The sequence below is a fragment of the Cyprinus carpio genome, chromosome B10 (genome assembly GCF_018340385.1).
Source record: "Cyprinus carpio isolate SPL01 chromosome B10, ASM1834038v1, whole genome shotgun sequence".
NCBI lineage: Eukaryota > Metazoa > Chordata > Actinopteri > Cypriniformes > Cyprinidae > Cyprinus > Cyprinus carpio.
In genome coordinates, this window is record NC_056606.1 from 19,786,963 (window position 1) to 19,809,680 (window position 22,718).

General features: G+C 34.2%; 1 protein-coding gene across 2 annotated transcripts in view; it reads right to left on the bottom strand.

Moving 5' to 3' along the window:
* Nucleotides 1-22,718, bottom strand: part of LOC109060854 (single-stranded DNA-binding protein 2-like) — a 65,837-nt gene that overhangs the window by 41,376 nt on the left and 1,743 nt on the right. For both annotated transcript variants that reach the window (XM_042733098.1, XM_042733097.1), the window contains exons 2-3: nucleotides 3,205-3,277; nucleotides 53-114 (exon numbers count right to left, since the gene is read on the bottom strand). In XM_042733098.1, the coding sequence (XP_042589032.1) occupies nucleotides 53-114; nucleotides 3,205-3,277 (135 nt within the window). The remainder of the gene's footprint in view (nucleotides 1-52; nucleotides 115-3,204; nucleotides 3,278-22,718) is intronic.

Consider the following 22,718-nt stretch of genomic DNA (forward strand, 5'->3'; position numbering starts at 1 on the left):
GCCATGAATAACACATCAGCACATTAGAAACATTTAACAAGGGGAATCTTACCACCACCATGAATGTAAGAATCCTGGAGGTTCTCCTAACGTTATGTTCTTCTCCCATCTTATCTGGATAGAGATGTGAGAAATACACTGTAAGACTCGATTCACAGTAAGACTATATTCCCTTCATTAGGCTAAATGTCTACCAGCATGTGTTTTGTAGTCAGCCAAGCTAATTAATTGGTCAAAATTTGGCGAATCCAATCTGAGTCAACAAATCTGTGTTTAATTTAATTTTAGCAACACTGTGGAGTCCAAACAAATACCACCTCAGGTCAAATTTAAAACAAATTATACTATCTGCAATAGTAATTTGAAAGAAAAAATAAAGAAATAAAGAAATAAAATAAAGAAAGTAAATCATTTTTGACTATTTGATTAGTAACCTAAAAATAGTGTGGTATCGTAAATATTTATTCTTAATTTTACTTCATTACTTTTCTTTGAAAACTTTCGAAATCCTATTTCCAGGTTTAAATGGGATTTTAATTTCAAGATTTTATTTATTTATTTATTTTTTATTTACTGTTGGGGTCAAGAAGTATTTTCTGCTCACCAAGGCTGCATAATTAAAAAATACTGTAAAACAGCAATATTGTGAAATATTTTTAACAATTTAAAATAACTGTTTTCTATTAGAATATATAATTCAGAAATCATTCTAATATGCTGATTTGCTGCTCAAAACATTTAATATGATCAATGTTAAAACAGTTATGCTGCTTAATATGTTTGTGGAAACCGTGATACTTTTTCAGAATTTATTTGAAATGTACTGTCACTTTCAATCAATTCAGTGTGTCCTTTTTCTGAATAAAAATAATAATTTCAACTACATTCAACCACTAGTCAGTCCCTCCAGGATTTCGCTGAACTTTTTTCTGATTTTTGCAGCCTAAAATGACTGATTTTTTTGCAGCTTTTCTCATAATTTGTGGTGATATTTGTGGCAATTTTATATATTTTTTTGCAGGGAAAATATACCACAGACAACATTCTTCTAGCATTGTTATGACTTTTCTGACATCGAGAAACATTGTAGGGCTGCAGACTAACGTTTGAGGACACCAGCACCAGTGCCATTAAGTTCTACAGAAGGTGGCACCAGCACCTGACAGTAAAGCACTCACTCTAATCGCACATGTACATCTCGGAGATGTCTATCTGATGTCTGCATTTACATATGCAAGATGTATTTTTAAGAGTGCTTGCTCATCTGCAATACATCTCTAAGATGTTTCCTGTCCGATATCTAGTAGACATTTATTAGAATGCATGTAAAACTGCTTCTGAGACGTTTATCAGAGTATACAGCAGATGTTTCCCAGATCTTTAGCAGATGTCTTACAGATGTACTTGTGCTGTCTTTGTAGTTGAGATGCAGATAAAATTAACTTTTATTACTGTCATTCATAATGTCTAAATATAATTGAATAAATACAAAAATATATATATTATGGAGTGGAAATGGCCTATAAGTACTTATCTGCAGCCATCTACAAGTTGTGATCTTTTTTTATTTTTAAATAAGTGTTTGCTTTCCTACATTATGAAACTTTTAGTTTTATATATGGGGGCAACGTATGAAGGATAGCCAAAATCGTCACATTAAAAATAACTTTCAAATTTGGTAATACTTAAAGCTTTGAAGTGCTGGGAAAAGTTGTGTGAAGAATTTAAAATCACTCGAAAACATTAGACCATTTCTGCCACAAGTTGTTCCTGTAGTTTTACTTCTTCACTGTATCTCCCAGTGCTGTATATAACGGTGTCACGTGATCGAGATCAGCCCACGGCTCCGGCTCAAGCAGATAAACGGTTTGTGCTGTGTAGCCCAAACAAGTAGCGCGGATTCGTTCCACTTTCGGTTTGTTTATCCAATGTAGCTCTTGTAAATCGGTCATGATGAGAACGCAAGGCTGTTAATTACATTTTTACAGAGGTGATCATGCTTCTTCTGTTGTTGGCCCTAAGTTGTGGAATAGTCTTCCAATTCATATCAAAACTTCCTCTACTCTATCTGATTTTAAGTCTACTCTTAAAACTTATTTCTTCTCCTTGACATTTATATTTAATATTTTAATCCATTTTACAGTGTGCGTTCTATAGTTTGTGTTTTATTGTTTATTAAATTGTTGACTTGTTTGTTTTGCATTCTCTGTGCAAAAACAATGTGAAAAAAATGTGCTATATAAATAAACATTGTATTTTATTGTATTTTTGGAACTGAGAAATTTTCTTTGACTGAAAAAAAAAATCAGAAATCTGCGGCAATTATGAAAATTTGTGAGCTTTTGCGAAAATTGCGAAGTTTGCTTGATTTTGCGATAAATTCAGCGATCACAAAATCCTGGAGGGACTGACTAGTATCGAACTAGTGTATATTTTACATTACTTGTGCTACATATAAACTGGACGAAACCTGCTGTTTTATTTTGTGCTTTAAACACACTTCTTATTTCTAGATACAAATAGCTCACTTAAAATAGTCTAGTCTGATACGAGTGGACAAGATAACCTTGAAAATCTGAATATATCGGGCAACTTGCCTTCCATTCTTGTGATATGCACAGCCTTGGAATTAGTACGACAATCAGAAATGGTGTGCTAAATGTGTATGATTGTATTTTCTCAGATGGCTTATACTCTTAAGTGTGTATGACTCATTTGCAAATAATGGTGAGAATATAAATATCGAAGTGGTGCTTCGAAATGTCATGGTTTCCTTCACATAGATCAATCCCACAATGCCTCAGTGACACTGAAAACAAAAACTCATTCAGACATAAATTATTGTGATCTTCCTTAAAAGCCTTACATCGCAAACAAAACACAGGATCGTCAGCAGCTGATTTAACAAAGCAAACATCCGCTTTTCTTCTTAAAGTGGGAAGAGGTGATGAACATCAACATGCCAGCACCGCTCCAGCCTTTCTGCTGAAACAATTTGGCCGTTTTTACAGCGATGCCATGACTCTCCTCCAATCCCATTAAGTGGACACCAAACATCTAATGTGTCCTGCTTGCTCAGCATATCATCTGCGTGTAATTAAATTAGCCAGAGCCCCAGGGGGGGCGGGCCGATGCTTACGAGGCCGTGTGCCTGGATGGCACATCGATAAGCAGTAGCTTAAATAAAAACCCCCGCTGGCTCACCTCTGACAGGAAGGTCTGTGCCGACTTCTGGGCTCCTACATGTAACAAGTACTCATACACGTAGAGCGCTAGCCTGTAAAACACAGAGAAACACACAACCACAATCTCATTAATTCATATAACATTGTGCTCTACAAGCATTCTATTCTCTTCTCTTCTCTTCTCTTCTCTTCTCTTCTCTTCTCTTCTCTTCTCTTCTCTTCTCTTCTCTTCTCTTCAGATATTAGGCAAATAATTCTAATAATCCTAAAAAAGCTAGCTGAATAGTTTCAAAGGCTACATATTTTGGACTTCCAGTCTTAAATTTAAAAATGAACATTAAAACTTCTCACTGTTCTAAAGCAATTATCACAATTAAATATGTGAATAAAATAAATAATTAATTAATAAAAGTTTTCACATAGTATAAAGCCCAGTTCACACCAAGAACGATAACTTTAAAGATTACGGTATTAGCGTCCACACCAGCGAACAATATCATCTGAAAGCGCACACTCGTCTGCTGCTAAATTCTCAAGCTCGTTATAGCAGGACTGATTCTGATTGGTGTATTTGCATCCACAAACGGACGATAATGTTCTATTTGTTATAATCGCACATTGCAGTTTTGTCTTGTCATTATAAATGCTTGAACACTTTAATTTGGATTATGATTGAATATTATAATATTATTATTATATATTTTTATTAACACATTAAATCCCCAAATATTAATTTAATTGTTAACATAATAATAATGAAAATCTTTTATGGTTAGAAATGCTCCCATGTGAGCATATTTAAAATGTGTGGCAATATAATAATAATTATTATTATTGCATTGCATATATTTTTTAACAATAATTATTTATTTAAAATTATCATTATTATTACTATTATTATTATTGTTGCTGTTAAATAAATTATTAATTAAAAGTTTTTTTTAGAAAAAAGAGAAACACATTAATTGGACCTTTCTGTTTAATACATTATTGAGTGCAAATGCTAAATCATTTTGTGATTTAAAGGTAAAATTATGCATTTCAATTTCAATAATCTGAGTTTGCATGAATTCAGGTTTATTAATGATTTATTTCCAAAATGACAATGAAATAAATGACAGAAATGTCAAATTCAGTGTACTCTTTGAAAGTTTCAACACGTAAAACAGTGTTGCATGATTTGAGGTATAGCGCAGATAACGGTGGACTATGTTAATTCACATAAGATTATGCTCTAAACATTCTAGATATTAGAAAAAATATGATGTATTGCCATATACTTAAGTGGCCAGAATTGACAAAGATTCACTGTGATTTTTGCTGTTCACACTGTCATCCAAAAAAAAAAAGACATGACGAGGAAAACAATTTTGACCACACAGACAGAAATATGAACAGGGAGTCAAAGTTTCCAAAATCAACAAATGCCAAGTTTTACCCATGAAGAAAACAATTGTATTTTAGTTTTTTAGACTTATTGGCAGTTGTGTCTATTAGTCATAAAAATGAGGAAACCCGTGTAGAAAAGGTCATGCTAGAGATTGCACTCGAACAGTGAACACCACAGAAAGACAAACTTTAGATGCAGATCAGCTTTCCTGATGCTGAACGATCAATCAAACAAAATGAGGCTTCAGAAGCATCACTTTGCCTGTCAGCATAGGCCAAAAAGTACCATTTCCTTTGAATGATGAACATGGTGACTGGGAGAAGAGAGAGGCATCCACGTTCATTCATCGATCTGCATTTTCAGATTTGATCACTTGACTCAGCACGGTTCATCTGAGGCCACCACAGCTCTGTGCCTCAATGCCAAATATTCACACACATCCTACACCTCAGTGAGACATAAGCACCAGATGATGAGTTAATATAACAGCTAAGGCATTGCCAGGTGGTTGCTAAGGTCTGTTTGGTTGCTATGAGGTTGCCAGGTTGGTTATTGACTGGTCCAAGTTAAATGAGCTCATCTGAAGTCTCTATGATCAATAGATGTGGCTCAGAGCCCTCCTTTAAATTTAAATCTATGTGATTCTTCATCTAATTTATGGTCTGGCATGCAGAAATTTAAAGTTTCAGCACTTTCAGTGTTGCATGATTTGAGGTATAATTCATTAGATACTATTAGATAATGCTACATTCTAGTCAAGTCCAATCTATTCAGATATTTGAAAAAAAGAATGCAAATGCAGCTGAATAGTTTCAAATGACTTTGGACTTGCAGTCTTAAATCTACAAATTAACATTAAAACTTTTGTTGTCACTGTTCAAAAACAAATTTCAATATCTGAGGCCTAATGTGGAACAATACGTTTATGAATGTATTTATATATTTAATTATATAATAAAGTAAAAAAAATTTCATTAAGGTTTGCAAATCTCACTCATTGCAATATATACTAATATGCATATAATCTAATTTGAATATGCTTTACAATAAAATGGACAATCAAATACAGCATGTAAAACCAGAGAACAGTAGTGATCGTTGCATTCGATTTCAAACCGTTCATCAAATGCCCCCTTTACCCTGAGTGTCAGATACTGATTAAGAGACAAGACCAGTAAAAGCTGATTTATCACACATCTAATGTATCCATCCCAACCCATCAAGAAACTTTGATGTCCCAACATCTCAGTATGAAGGCAGCAATAATGACAGTGAGTGAATGCAGAAGCCCAACAGTCCACAGCGCATCATTTTAGTACAAATGCAAATGAGCTTCACGAGCAGTTTGCCCTTTCTGTCATTACCAGAGCCTTGTACACACAGAGTCTGGTCGGTAATATGCCACCAAACGAATTCTAATGAACGACCAGCACAGAGCTCACACAAAGAGATGTGTGTCCACTTATCCGCATGTGGAATGTGACCGATCGCAGGTAGAGAAATGAATAAAGAGAGGAGGAATATCAGAGGAACAAAGGAGCATGAGCAGGGCTATGTGGTGAGGATAATAACTACGGATACTGACGCAAACAGCAGCGAAGATGAAAGGAGTCGAGTGGGTGGAAAAGTGGGGGGCAATTAATACTCCAGAGGTCTAGAAACTTTGGTAATGTCATGGTGATGGGAATGACGGGGGGAGAAGCGCAGTGAAAATACCCCCTAGCAGGGCTGCAGAATGAACTCAATAGAAAACTCATCGTCTCCCTGCAAAACACTGAACTGAGAAGCTCACAGAATGTTAATCATCAAATACACAGGCCTGTTTCTTTATATATAAACATACAGGCCTTACAAATCTTTTAAATATTATTAAAAATTTTTGATTGGATGAGCCACATATCTATAGCTTTCTATCTCTCTCTCTCTATCTATCTATCTATCTACGTATATTTTATATCAACCCTCTACATTGTGAGTAAATCACTCACATATGCATCTAAATTCGACTCTGGGCGACTAAATGATGTCTATAGTTAGCCATTGGCTAATAAATTCTTAGATTTTACTAGCCAGTGTGTGTGTTCGAGGTTATTATAAGTTTAGCACAGATATATTTCCACTCGCTGAACACTTACTGAGCACTTCAGAGTTCCGCTCTCCATCAAGCGATTTTATTATTCTGAATTATCAATTATTCAGCTTTTTAGAACAAGTAAAAGATATGCCGGTTTCTCCGGTAGTGGGCGGAGCTAATGTGCAAATGGCAATTTCATTGGCTGCCGCTCATCTATTACCGTCCCTGTTTTGATTTCAGCAAATCAGTTTGACCGAACGCAGACAACGTGATTAATATTCATGAACCCAGAAGCTCATCAATCCGTAGTGCATTGTATATTGTTAATATGGTAGTAGTATTATCTTTTTTTAATAATATTATCTATTACTATTATTATTTTACAGAAACACTGAATGACCAACAATATCTTAAGCATCACCACCAGTCTTAAGTTCAGATAAAATTACATGTTCAGTTAAAATACATGGTTATCAAGTTTTAGTTCTAATCACTAAAGTTCTATCATTATATAGTGCTTAATTATCATAATACCATAATATAATGCTTGACTGACTGATTAAGAAGCTAAGATTTAAGAAGCTGTGCCATTTTACAAAGATAAGCTGATTGGAATCATATGTGTGTGTGTGTGTGTGTGTGTGTGTGTGTGTGTGTAAAATAGTATATCAGTCTGGCGATGAAACTAAAAAATTTACTAGCTAATGGCGATTATATTGCCAAGGTGTGCGTAGAGGGTTGCATATGTATGTATTTGGGTGTGTGTGTGTGTGTATAAACATTAGTATATATTGAACAAAAATTGAGATTTGAACAAATCTAATTTAAGGAATTAAACTGTAACAAGTTTATCATTATTTAAATTAATTAAAATATTAATTTAGCCCACCATAATAAAATTATGCAGCACAGTTTTATTTATTTTTTTCTGTGTTTTTGTTAATAAATTTAATAGCAAATGTTGTTTTTTTTTTTATATCTTTTTGTGACTAACAACAACAACAATAATAATATTTTGATGTTATACTAGTGTGTTTACTATGCAGTGGTTATTTTTTTGTCATTAAGCCTATATTTATTTGACAGCAAACCGCCAAAAATAAAAGATAGAAGAAGACTAAAAGTTTAACATTTGAAAAATGAAGAAACTAAGATTTAAATAGTAGGACTGTCATTGTAGAGTTGCAATATATTATAATTTGAATTAAATACTCTTTATTTTATACTACAACAGTATTATTACAATATATAATTTTTATTTAATAATAATAATATAATAATCTGTTCACTTTATGGTTACTGAAAGATTCTTATAAAGTGTATACGTGTGAACACTGAAGTTTTCCCCAAACTGTTCAGCCTTAAAAGGGTGAGTCAAAAAATCTTCGCATTGTGTGAGAAAAAAAAATATATCACTGAGTGAGAAAAAGGTCTTGTAATGTGTTCCCAAAGTTGGGAAGAGGGCAAACAATCCAACATAGCATATTAATGAGCAATGCCTAGACACTTCCTGATGCAACTCAAGACAAACACACCAAACAGATTGAAACATGATTTCTATTGGTGATTCCTTCAGCCGAGTGTTCCACTGTATCTGTGCGAAGGGCTGTTTTTCTGTCAGTGTTTGAGTAAACCCCTGATTTCGTCTGTATTTCTCTTCCCCTTTGAGATGAAACACTGACACGAGGTGGGGGGGTTGTGTAGAGAACGATTAATGTTTCATAATGGTGGGGAGGTCCAGATTAAGACAGGAGAGGAAAGGAGTGTTTGGGTGAATGGAGTAATGAGAGAAACAAGGAAAACATCAGTTACCTCTCTGCCCCTTAGACGATCGGCAGCCAAACAAAGACGGGTGAGTTACTCCATCAGGTCACTCGAGGATGAAGGCAGGTGTGCGACAATCTTCCACAAACACATCATGTACATTTCTCATGAGGAATCTTTCTTTATAGGTGCCGTGGGTAATATTTTTGATGTTAAAGTGGTGATTGTATTAATTTTTTTTTATGTTATTGTTTGTGTTTATGTTGTGTGTTTTTTTTTCTAGGCTTGATTGTGTTTATGGGGTGCAGTCTAATGTGTTTATTTTTCCTTTATTCCACACTGCTCTGTCCCTTCTCCTATAAACATGCTGATGATTTCCTGTTTTTGTGAAGCCACTCCCTCAGAAATACACGATGGGTTCAGATTGGTTAGCTGGCCCAGTGTGCTGTGATTCGCTAAACAGCCTCTAGAGTGCTTCTAAATGTCATTCAGATCACCTCAGAATGCACTCCGGTTGTATTGTAAACAATGGCACCGTCAATATTGCTTATCAATTTGAGCCAGATTGAGACCCAGAGAATATTAGTGACGAGGATCACACAGAACACACGGCATTAATGGCATGTTTTTTGTTTGCTGTGGTCTCATACTTTTAGCTAACACTGTTATTTGTAAATGCTACTGCTTATGTTAGCTTTTTATATATGGTTTTATCCTGGTTAAAGCTTTATAAAGCATGGCAACCATGTTTAACGCTTCTCATAGCTATGTGAAAAATATCTGTCTGTCTATACACAAAGTGTATAATTGGAACAGTTCATTGTTGGAGCTGAGCTGATGATCTGAATGAGAGAGAGAGAGAGAGAGAGAGAGAGAGAGAGAGAGAGACACACAGAGAGACAGAGAGATGCAGAGCAGGGGACGCGAGGAACAGGATTAAGAACTGCTGCTTCAGCACCCCTAGTTTTGATGGCATGGCAACAATTCTTCCTCTTCTCTAAAGCAGCGCAGCATGGCCCTGCCCCCTTTGTTACATGTTATTAGAGCCCGTCTACGGAGAGCCTTCCCACTCCCTATTAAGTCCTATTGTACCGAATTTTGGTTGCAGTTCCACCAGAGTTCCACTGGGGGCGATCGCCATGAGTGCAAAGTGAATGGGAGTCTATGGGGCTAGATGGCTAAATTTGTCCTTTTCACCCGATTGCCGTTGAGAAATCTCAGATCTGATTGTAGGTTTTTGCAAGTTCAACATGGGTTATAGGTCGAAAGTTGAATGAACGAGTACTTATGTCCTTTCGATTTCTTACAGGTTGAGTTGTTGTTGCCCATTAATTCCAGCTGGATCTATGTTTATAATGCGGGAAATTCCTGTAAACATTTAGTCATTAAAGCATATAGGTTGAATGAGTGCATTAATCCACAGATTATCAAATCAGTATTTTGAAAACTTTTTGAAACTGTAATTTCATCATTTCATGATTCAGTGCATCTTTACTTTTCAAGAGAACTGTGCACTTGAGAGCCTTCTCCAGCAGCTTACAAGTACCGGATTTAGTTGGTTTTTTACTGTTAATGGAGCTTAAAAAGTCAAATACACACAAAAATAATGTAAGAATAACACAGTCGGTTTAAGTGAACGCAAATGGTTAAGAACATAAATTAATGTGTATCAGTATATTCAGTATATAGTATATAGTATATACTGTAGTTCGGTCTTAAAGTAACAGCAGCCTAATATAAGCCTACAAGCTAAATAATTTTTGTAACTTTATTTGTAAAGTTTAATCTGTGTTTACTTACAGACTATCCAGTGTTTTTACATCGGATTACTTTATTCAGTGTCTGTAGTATTTCTGTACTTTTGTCATTTGTATTTATTCTGCTGTATTTATTTGTGCTATAGCTTGTAGTTTGTTTACTTATTCCTATTTCATTACTACAAGTAACAAATTTAGTTGTTTTTTTACTGTTAATGGTGCTTAAATGGTCAAATACACACAAAAAAATGTACAAATAACACAGTGAAAGCAAATGGTTGAGAATAAAAATTCATGTGTATCATTGGATTCAGTTCTACTTGTTCTAAAAAGCTGAATAATTGATAATTCAGAATAATAAAATCGCTTGATGGAGAGAGGAACTCTGTAGTGCTCAGTCAGTGTTCAGCGAGTGAAAATACATCTGTGCTTAACTTATAATAACCTTGAACACATGCACTGGCGAGTAAAATCTAAGAATTTATTAACCAATGGCTAACGATAGACATCATTTAGTCGCCCAGAGTCGAATTTAGATGCATATGTGAGTGATTTACTCACAATGTAGAGGGTTGATATAAAATATACGTAGATAGATAGATAGATAGAGAGATAGATAGATAGATAGATAGATAGATAGATAGATAGATAGATAGAGAGATAGAGAGACAGAAAGCTATAGATATGTGGCTCATCCAATCAAAAATGTTTAATAATATTTAAAAGATTTGTAAGGCCTGTATGTTTATATATAAAGAAACAGGCCTGTGTATTTGATGATTAACATTCTGTGAGCTTCTCAGTTCAGTGTTTTGCTGCTTCAGAGTACTTATGTCCTTTCGATTTCTTACAGGTTGAGTTGTTGTTGCCCATAACACGCTAGCATTCTGCTAATAAATGTATAACGTATGACGTCATTGACATTTTAAAAGACTTTTTAAAGCAAATAAGTGACTCTAAAAAATCTAACACCCAGCAATGTGTAATTTCTTTGCATCTCCTTTCAAATACAACATTCAAATTACTAGACAAAAAATTATATCCTGAGAAAAGTGGATTTTGAGGGGTATACCGTCATTGACCTCCATTCATTCTGCACTCGTCCTGTGAGCGCCCTCATATGGAATCAGAGTGGAACTGCAACCAGTTCAGAAGCCGGAAGTGGAGTGACGGTGAAACTTCTCGCCATATTAGACATTCTCTGATGTTATCAGGGTTTGTGACATTACAAACCAGGGAAGTAACTTCTTGTAGTCCCTACAAGCCATTTTTTAGGCATTACATTTTAAAGTCATAATTTTAAAAGACGATATCTCTATTTGCATTGAACTTTTAGTGTCGTAACTTTGCAGATATTGTTTATGCTTAAAGAGCAACATTACACACTAACTAATGATAAAAAAGTTAAATCACAATCAACCACCCCTTTAAACACTATCTGTATTTTAATGTACAGAGATGACTTAAAGTAAGGCATCTGTAGGTGGAGTAAAAACACTGTGGCACTTGAAATGCTCAACGCCTCAGAGCTCAACCAATAGATTGAAACTAACCATTTGTCCAAACAATGGTGCATAAAATAGACCATTTGGTGCAAGATTGGTGATTGGACATTTAGCAATTTAGTAACATAGCAATACTGTGGCAACCATCCAAAACAACCTGTAATGATGACAACCACTTCTGCATGAAAACAACCACTCATGTTTTTGTCACAAAAAGTGCAAATCAAAAATGTGTCCTTAGGGCTTGAATTTCAGTGTAGGATTATGGGTATTGCAAATAATTTAATTAATTCCAGCTGGATCTATGTTTATAATGCGGGAAATTCCTGTAAACATTTAGTCATTAAAGCATATAGGTTGAATGAGTGCATTAATCCACAGATTATCAAATCAGTATTTTGAAAACTTTTTGAAACTGTAATTTCATCATTTCATGATTCAGTGCTACTGCATCTTTCCTTTTCAAGAGAACTGTGCACTTGAGAGCCTTCTCCAGCAGCTTACAAGTACCGGATTTAGTTGGTTTTTTACTGTTAATGGAGCTTAAAAAGTCAAATACACACAAAATAATGTAAGAATAACACAGTCAGTTAAGTGAAGGCAAATGGTTGAGAACATAAATTAATGTGTATCAGTATATTCAGTATATAGTATATAGTATATACTGTAGTTCGGTCTTAAAGTAACAGCAGCCTAATATAAGCCTACAAGCTAAATAATTTTTGTAACTTTATTTGTAAAGTTTAATCTGTGTTTACTTACAGACTATCCAGTGTTTTTTACATCGGATTACTTTATTCAGTGTCTGTAGTATTTCTGTACTTTTGTCATTTGTATTTATTCTGCTGTATTTATTTGTGCTATAGCTTGTAGTTTGTTTACTTATTCCTATTTCATTACTACAAGTAACAAATTTAGTTGGTTGTTTTTTACTGTTAATGGTGCTTAAATGGTCAAATACACACAAAAAAATGTACAAATAACACAGTGAAAGCAAATGGTTGAGAATAAAAATTCATGTGTATCATTGGATTCAGTATATAGTTCAGTCTTAAAGTAACAGCAGCCTAATATAAGCCTGCATGCTGCTGTCTGTGTTATAAAAAAAAAAAAAAAAGGAAATCACTCACTGCACTTGACTAAATAACTTTTGTAACTTTATTTGTAAAGTTTAATCTGTTTACTTACAGACTATCCAGTGTTTTTACAATGGATTACTTTATTCAATGTCTGTAGCATTTCTGTACTTTTGTCATTTGTATTTATTCTGCTGTATTTATTTGTGCTATAGCTTGTAATTTGTTTACTTGTTCCCATTTCATTACTGACTGATAATTTGTCTTTTTTAGTTAAATTCAATTCAAATTTGAAATCAAGTTTCCATGTGCTGTTTAAGCTACTGCAAAAAAATTACCTCATAATACCATCTAGAGTTGTGTGCTTGCAAATTTTTTGTATTTTCCTAACAATATAAATATAACCAACACATAATTCCCCCTCAAATTAAAAAATCCCCCCTATAGGAATTACCTAAGGGGGAATTTTTCCAAAATGAAATTCAGGCCCTGGTTCTTATTAGTGGGGATGGATATGACTCATCTCAATGCTTCAGATCATTTGAGTCAAATCACCAAAAACATTCATTCAAAGACAAAGCTTATTACCTTTACCTAAATTTACAACAATACAAAAAACTAGGGATGCACCAAAATGAAAATTCTTGGATGAAGCCGAACAAATTGAAACACTGGGCCAAAGGCCGAATACTGAACATGTTTTTTCACCATGTATTTTGCAATTAAATAGTCAAAATGTGTTTTTTTTTACTGTTTTGTCTTGCTTTTCAAAGAAAAAATCAATTACAAAACAACAATTTAAAAAAACTTACTTAACACTGAATTTTTTTTTTACATTCTAGCAGACATTATACCAACAAAGCACAATTTTACTTAAAATTAATAAGTTATTAAATAAAATTTTTTGGCCATTTTTGAAACCCCCTTCTTGAATCAGACATGCATTTTTAACTGTATAAATAAATGCAGCCTTGCTAAGCAAAAGTGAATTATTTTAAAACAATGAATATATTGCAGATTCCAATTTGAAGCTGTTGTTGTTGTTATTATTATTATTATCATTATTATTGTCTTACTTTTTATTTTATTTTACAGAACAACAGTAAAATTACAATATTAACAATATTAACAATAAAATAAACGTTAGCTAAATAAAAATAAAATATGTATTTACAATATTAACAATAAAATAAATGTTAGCTAAATAAAAATAAAATATGTAAAAAATCGTTTAGCTAGCTGCCAAGGCAACATTTCTCTCTCTTTTTTGTTTTTGTTTTGTTTAAAAAGTACTAAAATAGCTAAAACTAAATAAAATGTACAAAAGTTAGCTAATAGGTCAACAGACATATAAAACAACGAAACCTAATAAAACTAATTTTGAAAAAATTACAAAACATCAAAATGACAAACTTTATAAAAATAATAAAACTTTAATAGTATATCAATGATACTAAAATAACAATTTCTTGTTACATCATTACCAACTGGCAACAAGTGACGTTTAATGAAATAACGCGGTAAAGAAAGCTGTTTGCGTAGCTTCTCAGTGAACTACGGCTCTGTGTAGTAAATGCTGCTCAATCTGAAAGCATGTGAAAATACACATCTAATAACGTTTTTACTCCAAACTCACTTCATAACGTCAGTCAAGTGTTTGAAATAAATCCTTCTGTGAGATGATGTGGCTTCTTTTACAAAGAATAAGGCACACAACATATTTCATAAACAGTTATAAAGGCTATGTTGATTAGCATTGCATTATATGCTTTGTTATAATGAAAATTATAATAAGGCAAACTTAGATAAACCATATATTGTTGTAGTCGTGTGTTTACTAGTTACGTTGAATCAATGAAAGCAGTTAAATCTTCTGTTTATTCAGCAACCGCTAAAGGGATTTCCTGGATTTCTTCTGTGGTGCGTATTTGGAGTTTCTGTGCGAGAGCGCCCTCTGGCCTTCGGATGGAGATTTACTACGAGATTTACTACTTTACTCACAGAACCGTGCTTCAGTGACAAGATGCGCATGACAATCGCAGTTTTTGCCTAATCGCGATTTCATTTAGATTTATCGTGCAGCCCTAACTCCTTATAAATTCACACCAGAAGTTCACACCAGAAATAAGTTTGAATCCTTTACTAAAATCTGTCTACAAATCTACTATAGGACTCCAAAAAGAGTGGGGACAAACAAGATGTTTTATTAATTTGGTTCATTCACAAACAAGATGGCTCATTCAGTGCTGCTCCAAATCATATTCATTCAGTAAGTTTAAATAATGAAATGCTCAAAGCATTCACACACTACAAAAAACATCAAACACATCAAGTATGATTCAGTGTTTGGAAGTAAACAAGAATGTTTCATTCACTTAAAAGCTATGTTTGAAAACACAGACTCGATCATGTACAGACCACTTACATTGTACACAAGTTTGCCATCCATTCTTGGGCAACCGATCCAGCCAGGCAAACCAGATCAATCTGGCAACCCGGTTTACAGGTAGTACCTGTCAATCTTTGTTATGAACACACATAATAGTTTGTGCCTTGGAGACGGAAATAAGGAAATAAACCGCCGTTGCTTGGCAATAGTGTCCCTGTTCGGTAAAATATTAAACAAGTTAATCACATCAGTGCCAAAAGAAGTTGTGAGACTGCGTTGGGAGTTCAGGGACTGTAGCAGTGCTGTGTTTAGGAAGCATGAGACGTCTGGAAGAATTCGGCTGAGTCACACCTGCGCAGAGGAGGCAAAGCTTATGCCAATTTGAAACTGCCCTCCCTGAAAATATTCCTGGTCTGCCATTATCTTCTGCAGCCAGTCTCTGCCAGCCTCCCAGAGGGAGCAGGGCAAGGGGCCATCGCTGCCTGAAAGCCCACTGATGTGGATCTTTGAGGGCCTCTCGCCTGGGCAATGAGGAGCAGAGGAGAAGAGACAGAACATTCTGAGGACGCCACTGACATACAGGCAAAAACAAACAATTTCATCAGCATGTCCCCCGAGGCAGGATCCAGGGAAATGTCTGCCGCAACCACATCCAACAGGATGCTTTTGAAAGTGAGAGCATATGTATCTGCTGCTTCAAAGTGGCATTCTTTAAATTCAAGTGGTGCTTCATTATGAATTGACATCTACTGTAGCAACCTGGAGAGATGCTGGAACGGCTAGTCAAACCACTCGCTTATAAAGTTCCTAACGTATGCACTTTTGTGCGCACTGAATTAAAAACTATAGCAGATCCATTCATAAAGTGAAGTACTAGTAAACCGAGTGAAAGATCATTCACATCAAGACTGACACAACAAATCGATTTGACAATAAAGCTGATTAAATCTTGCTCAAAAGAAAAGTTTGGCACAATAATGATTTTTTATTTTTTATTTTTTTTTCAAATTTGACTTGCCCTACCAACATTTCCAAGACAATTTTAAAATAAATTCTATAATTATAATTTTACATTTTCTAATTTATTTATTTTTACTCAATTTAACATTTACTTATTTCATATTTTACATTATTTAATTGAACTAATATTTATTTTAATTACATAAAAATATTTAAAAAATAATAATTAATGCATGTTTATTTTTTTATTCTTTCATATATATATATATATATATATATATATATATATATATATATATATATATATATATATATATATATATATATATATATATATTTATAAATGTATAAATGTATATATATATATATGTATATACATACATACATTTATAAATACATACACTACAGTTAAAAAGTATGATTTTTTTTTTTTTAATAAAATTAGCAAGAAAGCACTTTGCACATTGACAATAAAGATATTTATAATGTTAGAAAAGTTTTCTAACAAATGTTTTTCTTTTCAACTTTCTACTCAGAAAATCCTTATTTTTTTAATAATAAATGTTTCTTGATCAGTAAAAATCCTTATTCTTTAATAATAAATGTTTCTTGATCAGTAAATCAGAATGATTTCTGAAGGGATCATGTTACACTGAAGACTAAAGTAATGATGCTGAAAAGTCAGCATTGCATCACAGAAAAAAATTACATTTTAAAACATATTCAAGAAAAAACTGTTATTGTTTACTGTATTTTTTTATCAAATAAATGCATCCTTTAGTGTACTTTTTTTTTTTTTTTTACATCAATATTTTCTTGTCAAATAAATTTTCGGGAAATTTTTCAGGTGTTATTATTATTATACAGTAAACTCCAAGACAACCATAAATCAATAAAACTTTTGCTAAAAAAGGCTAAATATAGCTGTGCCTATAGACAATATACTACGTGACATCCCGTGACCCCTCATGTGACCCCGTGACCCCATCTCTCTTTCATGAAAAACTACATGCTCAGGACTTTCCATCTGGCTTATTCTGAAAGTTACTGTTCATAAACATAACAGGAAGTTGATCAGATGGACAACACAGACAAAAAGACTTAAAACCATTGATCATTTCCTATGATGAATGGACTAGGAAAACCATCAACTTTGGTTCAAAAACCAAGAGATGGTTTCCTCAATCATGCCTGCATGAGACGAGGTCAAAACAATAACTCTTGATGAGATAAAAGGAAACGTCCTAATGGTTTAGTTAAAATAAGACAGTAAGAACAGAGGTTTTAGCATCCTGTTTTAAATAGTGCAGAAACGTAGTCCAAACTTGACCAAATGAGATACGCTTTGAGCTTTATCCGGGAAGTAAGACTGACAATGGCATGACATTTGATGATAAGGAAAAGTCTTGTACTACAGCAGAGAAATGACCTTTCACATAGTACAGCACGAGCAGAGGTCAACCACTGACAACTTTCACACTCGTGGTCAGATTTTTTACAGAACAACTGAGAGGCTCATGGGACAAAGCAAGACTATATCAATTTTTAAGAAACAAGATGACAGCTTGGCAATTAGGGTATGGGTATCTACACATATTTTCTATTATAATTATTAGGGTTGGGAACCGAGAGCCGGTTCTTATTCAGAATCGGTTCTGTTATTTTAAGTTAGTTTGTAGCGTATGGGGTTTGTAAGTTTTGGTTCCGAAAACGGTTCTGGTGCGACACGTGACCAAGCGCTGTGAGCAGCCTTCTGTCGGTGTTCTGACCATTCGGCGTTTCCCATAAAGGATGTCACAAACCAAATAACAGAAACGCCGCCCTGCCTCTTTACTTGCTGAGCACATTGATTCCAATGACGTGCATTCCACAGACGCGCCGCGTTGTGTCTTTAACTACCGAACACGTTTCTCACGACTGTACACGCACTCGCACCTTTGATAACTGTGCATGTCGTTTTGTCTGACTGTACATGTACCGGCAGCGCGCAGCACCTGCCGCCACTAAATAACATTATATTTGTCACATATTGTCATTAATATACATACTGACTTCAACTTGGACCACTAAATAAACAGACTGCTATTGTTATGGAAGTATGAGGGTTAGATTATTTAGTGTACAAGTCATTTCAAGAGTGATTAACAAAGTGATAGAAAAGATTTGTTTTCATGCATTTTAAATGTTTAAAAATGTTTAAAAATGTGGAAACCACTCATTGCATCGCACCATCTCCTGACTGCATTATTATTTGTAAAATAGGGGCTTTATGGAGTGTGTGTATACATGGTTATAAGTATAACAGTTTATATTTCATTAATTTAGGGAAATGAACAAGTCTATTAGCCCTCAAGACTATTTGGCCAACCAGCGTATTCCTGCTTGAAAAGCAAAATGTTATTTATAGTGTAAAAAACATCCAACTTTGAAGCACATGCTGATTGATGGACTAGCATTACTCAACATTACTTATTACCTTCCAGCAACACTACATTCAGTGAAGGTAAAATAGTAAAAAAACATAATAATAGGTCATTTAAATGGAACCGGAATCGGAAAATGTCTAACAGTACCCAAACCTACTTATGAAGATCCGTATACGGTAATATATGTTGAATTTTGACACTGCCAACCTTTAAATTAAGTTGACAGTAAGTAATAAACAGTATTGAGCATTGAAAAGTTGAGTATTGCGCATTTTTCCTTACCACTATTTTTTAATAGTTATTTAATGATTTTAATGGAACCGGAATCGGAACCGGAACAGTTAGGCAGAACCGGAACAGAAAAATTTCTAACGATTCCCAACCCTAATAATTATACACAAAAATCCAGCCATACATTCAGTACTGTGTATAAAGTTAAAAGTTTTAAGTTTGGCGAACCTAAAACCAGCCAAATTTTACAGGGGATTATTAAAACTATTTGGACGTTCAAGAAAGTAAACAATATTTAGTCATGCACATCCCTTTGCAAAAATGACACTCAGGCTGAACATACGCAAAAAAAAAAAAAAAAAAAAAAAACACCCCTTTGCACTCTTCTGTGACAGCAGGTCAGTTCAATAGCCTGTCTCCATGATGAAAAGATAACATGTCACAGCCTAGTACCTCCACCATGCAATAGTCTCCCATAATGAACACTCCCAAACACGCAGTGACAGGGAGGAGAGAAACAAAGTTCCCCAACAGTATCTTAGGCTCTTTCTCTCTCCTCTCGTCACGCATGCTTAACCTTGTGCCGCTGTGTGGACCACACTGTTTGCATATTAATGCGTGGGGATATTAGAGAGGTCTGCTCCCCTGAGAATCAGCAGAGGAGAGAAAGAGAGACGCAAAACCAAAGACAGATACGCAAACACTAACATACCCAGCTATATACCCACAGCAGGCAGACAAACTGTGAAACCACAAACTGCATTCTGAAACACACCTGGATGTTTCCAGAAGCTTACAGATTGAAAGACCGCAAAGAGAAATCCTGCACATAACATTTGAGTTAGATGGTATATATCCTACAGATTGAAAGAATGCAAAGACAAATCCTGCACATAACATTTGAGTTAGTTGTAGGGATGTCAAAATGCGTCTATTGCAGCGGCACGCAGTCACTGGCATGACAGGATGTGCAAAAGCCACAAAAATAATAAAAAACTTTCTCACTTGAATTAAAGGGGTTTTAGTATGAATAAAATGCTAGTAGCAGGATTATAAAATGAATAGATGTGATTAAGATCATCTGATAAAATGAAGAGAGCATGCCATATGTTTGAGATCATTTTACTTTGTTGACTGTTTTCTATCCCAGCACGGAGACCGCTGAACGCGTCTCTTTAAATGGTTTCGTTTTGCTCGTTGTTGTATTTTAAACACAATTGCAATGTTTTCAACTGACATTATGGCATTTTATTATTTTATCATTATGGCAACTGGTTTGCCAGTTGGTCACAAATTTCCACAAATTCAATAACATATAGGCATTGTTTCTTTTCCTAAATCTTCACAGTCTAACCCTCTAATTTCGCAGGTTTATTTTATTGTCTTTCAGTTTTAATCACTGTTTTTGCATCTCTAACTCTGGTAAACAAGGGAAGGGAAATTAAAGATTTCATAAATTAAGAATTCACTCGATTTATTAATTTGTTCCCTTATTTCAGTTAAATCATGGGTTATTTAAGGAACAAATTAATGAAACATGGACAGTTGCCACAAATTAATAAGTCGTAGGAACGAATTAACAAGTTGATAGCCTTTCTGTCCTGTGTCCCGCAGCCCTACAAAGTGCACGATATGAAACAATTATCTGGGGAAATGACTTAGTTACTACATTTCTATTGCTTTCCATGTTGAATAACTGTGTTGTTTCTATTTTAATGTACGTTTAAAGTTTAAATCACATTAAAAGCTTAATTTGTACATTATGAATGAATGTTGATGCGTTTATATAGGCTACCGTCACCGTCACTCACAGCCGCTCGGACGCGTTTTGCGCATGAGCTGCACGCAGCCCAAAATCAAACAGGTTAATCGACCATGATTGCTTTAATCGATTGCATTTAATTAATCAATTAATCGATCATCAATTAACCGTTGAAATCCCTAGTTAGATGGTATATGAATCAAAATAAAACCTAAATATGGCTTATGACAACTGTCAAATTGCAAAGGATGTGATTTAACTGAGCAAATACATGCGCTGCGTGTTTCAGAGTAAAGCGCAGCACTATGTCCTTTTACACGAAATCAGCTCAATCAGATCTGGTGTTTTCAGTGTCTCAGAACATCTCGGTTCATCTTATCTCTCTATGTTTTCCAAATTTCAGTCGCTTATAACATACATTTGGGAATGCAATATACATGAACCACTTTCATCTTAAATGTAAGAAGTACTTACACAACCTCTCTTTTGTTGTTGAAAAAGAGAAACACATTAAAAAGTCACATCTAAAAAAAATAAAAATATAAAAAAAACAATGTTTAGGCCTAAAATCTTAAAATGAATGGGACAGCCATAAATATTTGTATTGTAATCTTAAAGATGTACTGTAAAGAAAAACTATAAACAGAGAAAGTAAATGAATCATCTAATGAAGATGAAAAGGCGATCCATGCCGTTATAACAGAATAACTCATCAGCTGATGCTGATGATTAAAAAATGGCAGATATTGGCTGACTGATTGGCCAATATGTCGTTTAACCACTAGTGCAAACACTCGTTTTTGCATTTGTGGCCGTAAACAAACCTCAATAGCAGTCACAGACCAAAAATATTCGCTAGTTCAATTAATATGCCAATATGTGGCCATTTTGAGATTATCAATTCTAAAATATGCAAACAAATTCATCAACAGGTAATCAGTTTTCAATTCTGTCTTGCAGATTTGTTTTTAGTAAAATCAAAAAATCTAAACGAAGCCTAATTTCCATCAACAATGGAACAGATTAATTCTGTGCTTTGCACGCTTTTCAAGCCGTTGGGACATCAGCTTTTTAATTTTTTTCCCCTTTCTCGTATCACACAAACCATCCTCCTTGACAGTTGTCCACTTTTCTTTCAAGAAAAGAGATAAAAGGTACTGTGATCTTCTCAAAGCAGTCACCTCTTTAAACCTGCCATACAGTCTAGCAGTTGTCAAATTCAAACAGCTTAAGTGTTAAAACAGAACTGACTGATTCTGCACTTCCTATCAAATAAAACATTATGTCAAAAGCTTTTGTCACTTAACAACATCACACTTGTATCCTTTTGATGCTTAGATTTGCTTTCCAAAAAGACATTCTATCAGATGATTCAACCAGCTTGTGAGATCTCTGAAAACAATTAACTACATACAGTCTGTCTACTAAATATTAGTTTAATCCTTGGGAGACAGGTAAAGCTTTTCTTTCACATTGAATATGTAATTAAAAATCACATGCAGTACGAGTATACAGTATTTCATCTTTCCATTCCCACACTTTTAACCAATGCATAAAATGACGGTCCATTCATAAAAAAAAGAACACAGACGTGCAATTGTGTTCATTCACAATGATCATATAACTAGAGTTCCTAAATCTTTTGACCAATAACTGATGTGACTTTAAGATGTTTTTTTTATTTTTATTACTGGTTAAAAGTTAAATTTGCATAAGATATTTTAAGCAAAAATAACAATTTCCGGGCAATTAAATATTTTAAATCTGAGCATAACTAAATAAATATATATTTCTAACAAAAGATTACAAGATGTCTCAAGATTTTGTTAATATTCACAAGCTTTCTAGGCCTGGAAATCATGCTGATTCTAGGATTTCTATGGCTGTGGGAGCCCTGTATATTCAAGTTTAACACTTGAATTTTAGATCAAGATCTGAGACTGACTAAAACGAAAGTCAATACAGGAGCCATGGTGCGGATGTTAGTGCATGTGCTCTGTCATGCTCATATGGGAGACGTGGGTTTGAGTTTGTGTCTATGTTTCACTTTCCTTTTTTTTCTTTCTATTACTATTTTTTTTTTTTTTATTCTATGTTGTTTTTTTTAATAGTTGTTGAATAATCAAAATTTGAAAGAAGACATTGGAAATTAACAAAAAGTTGCACAATGCTGATTATTTTTTAAACCCTGGAGCATTC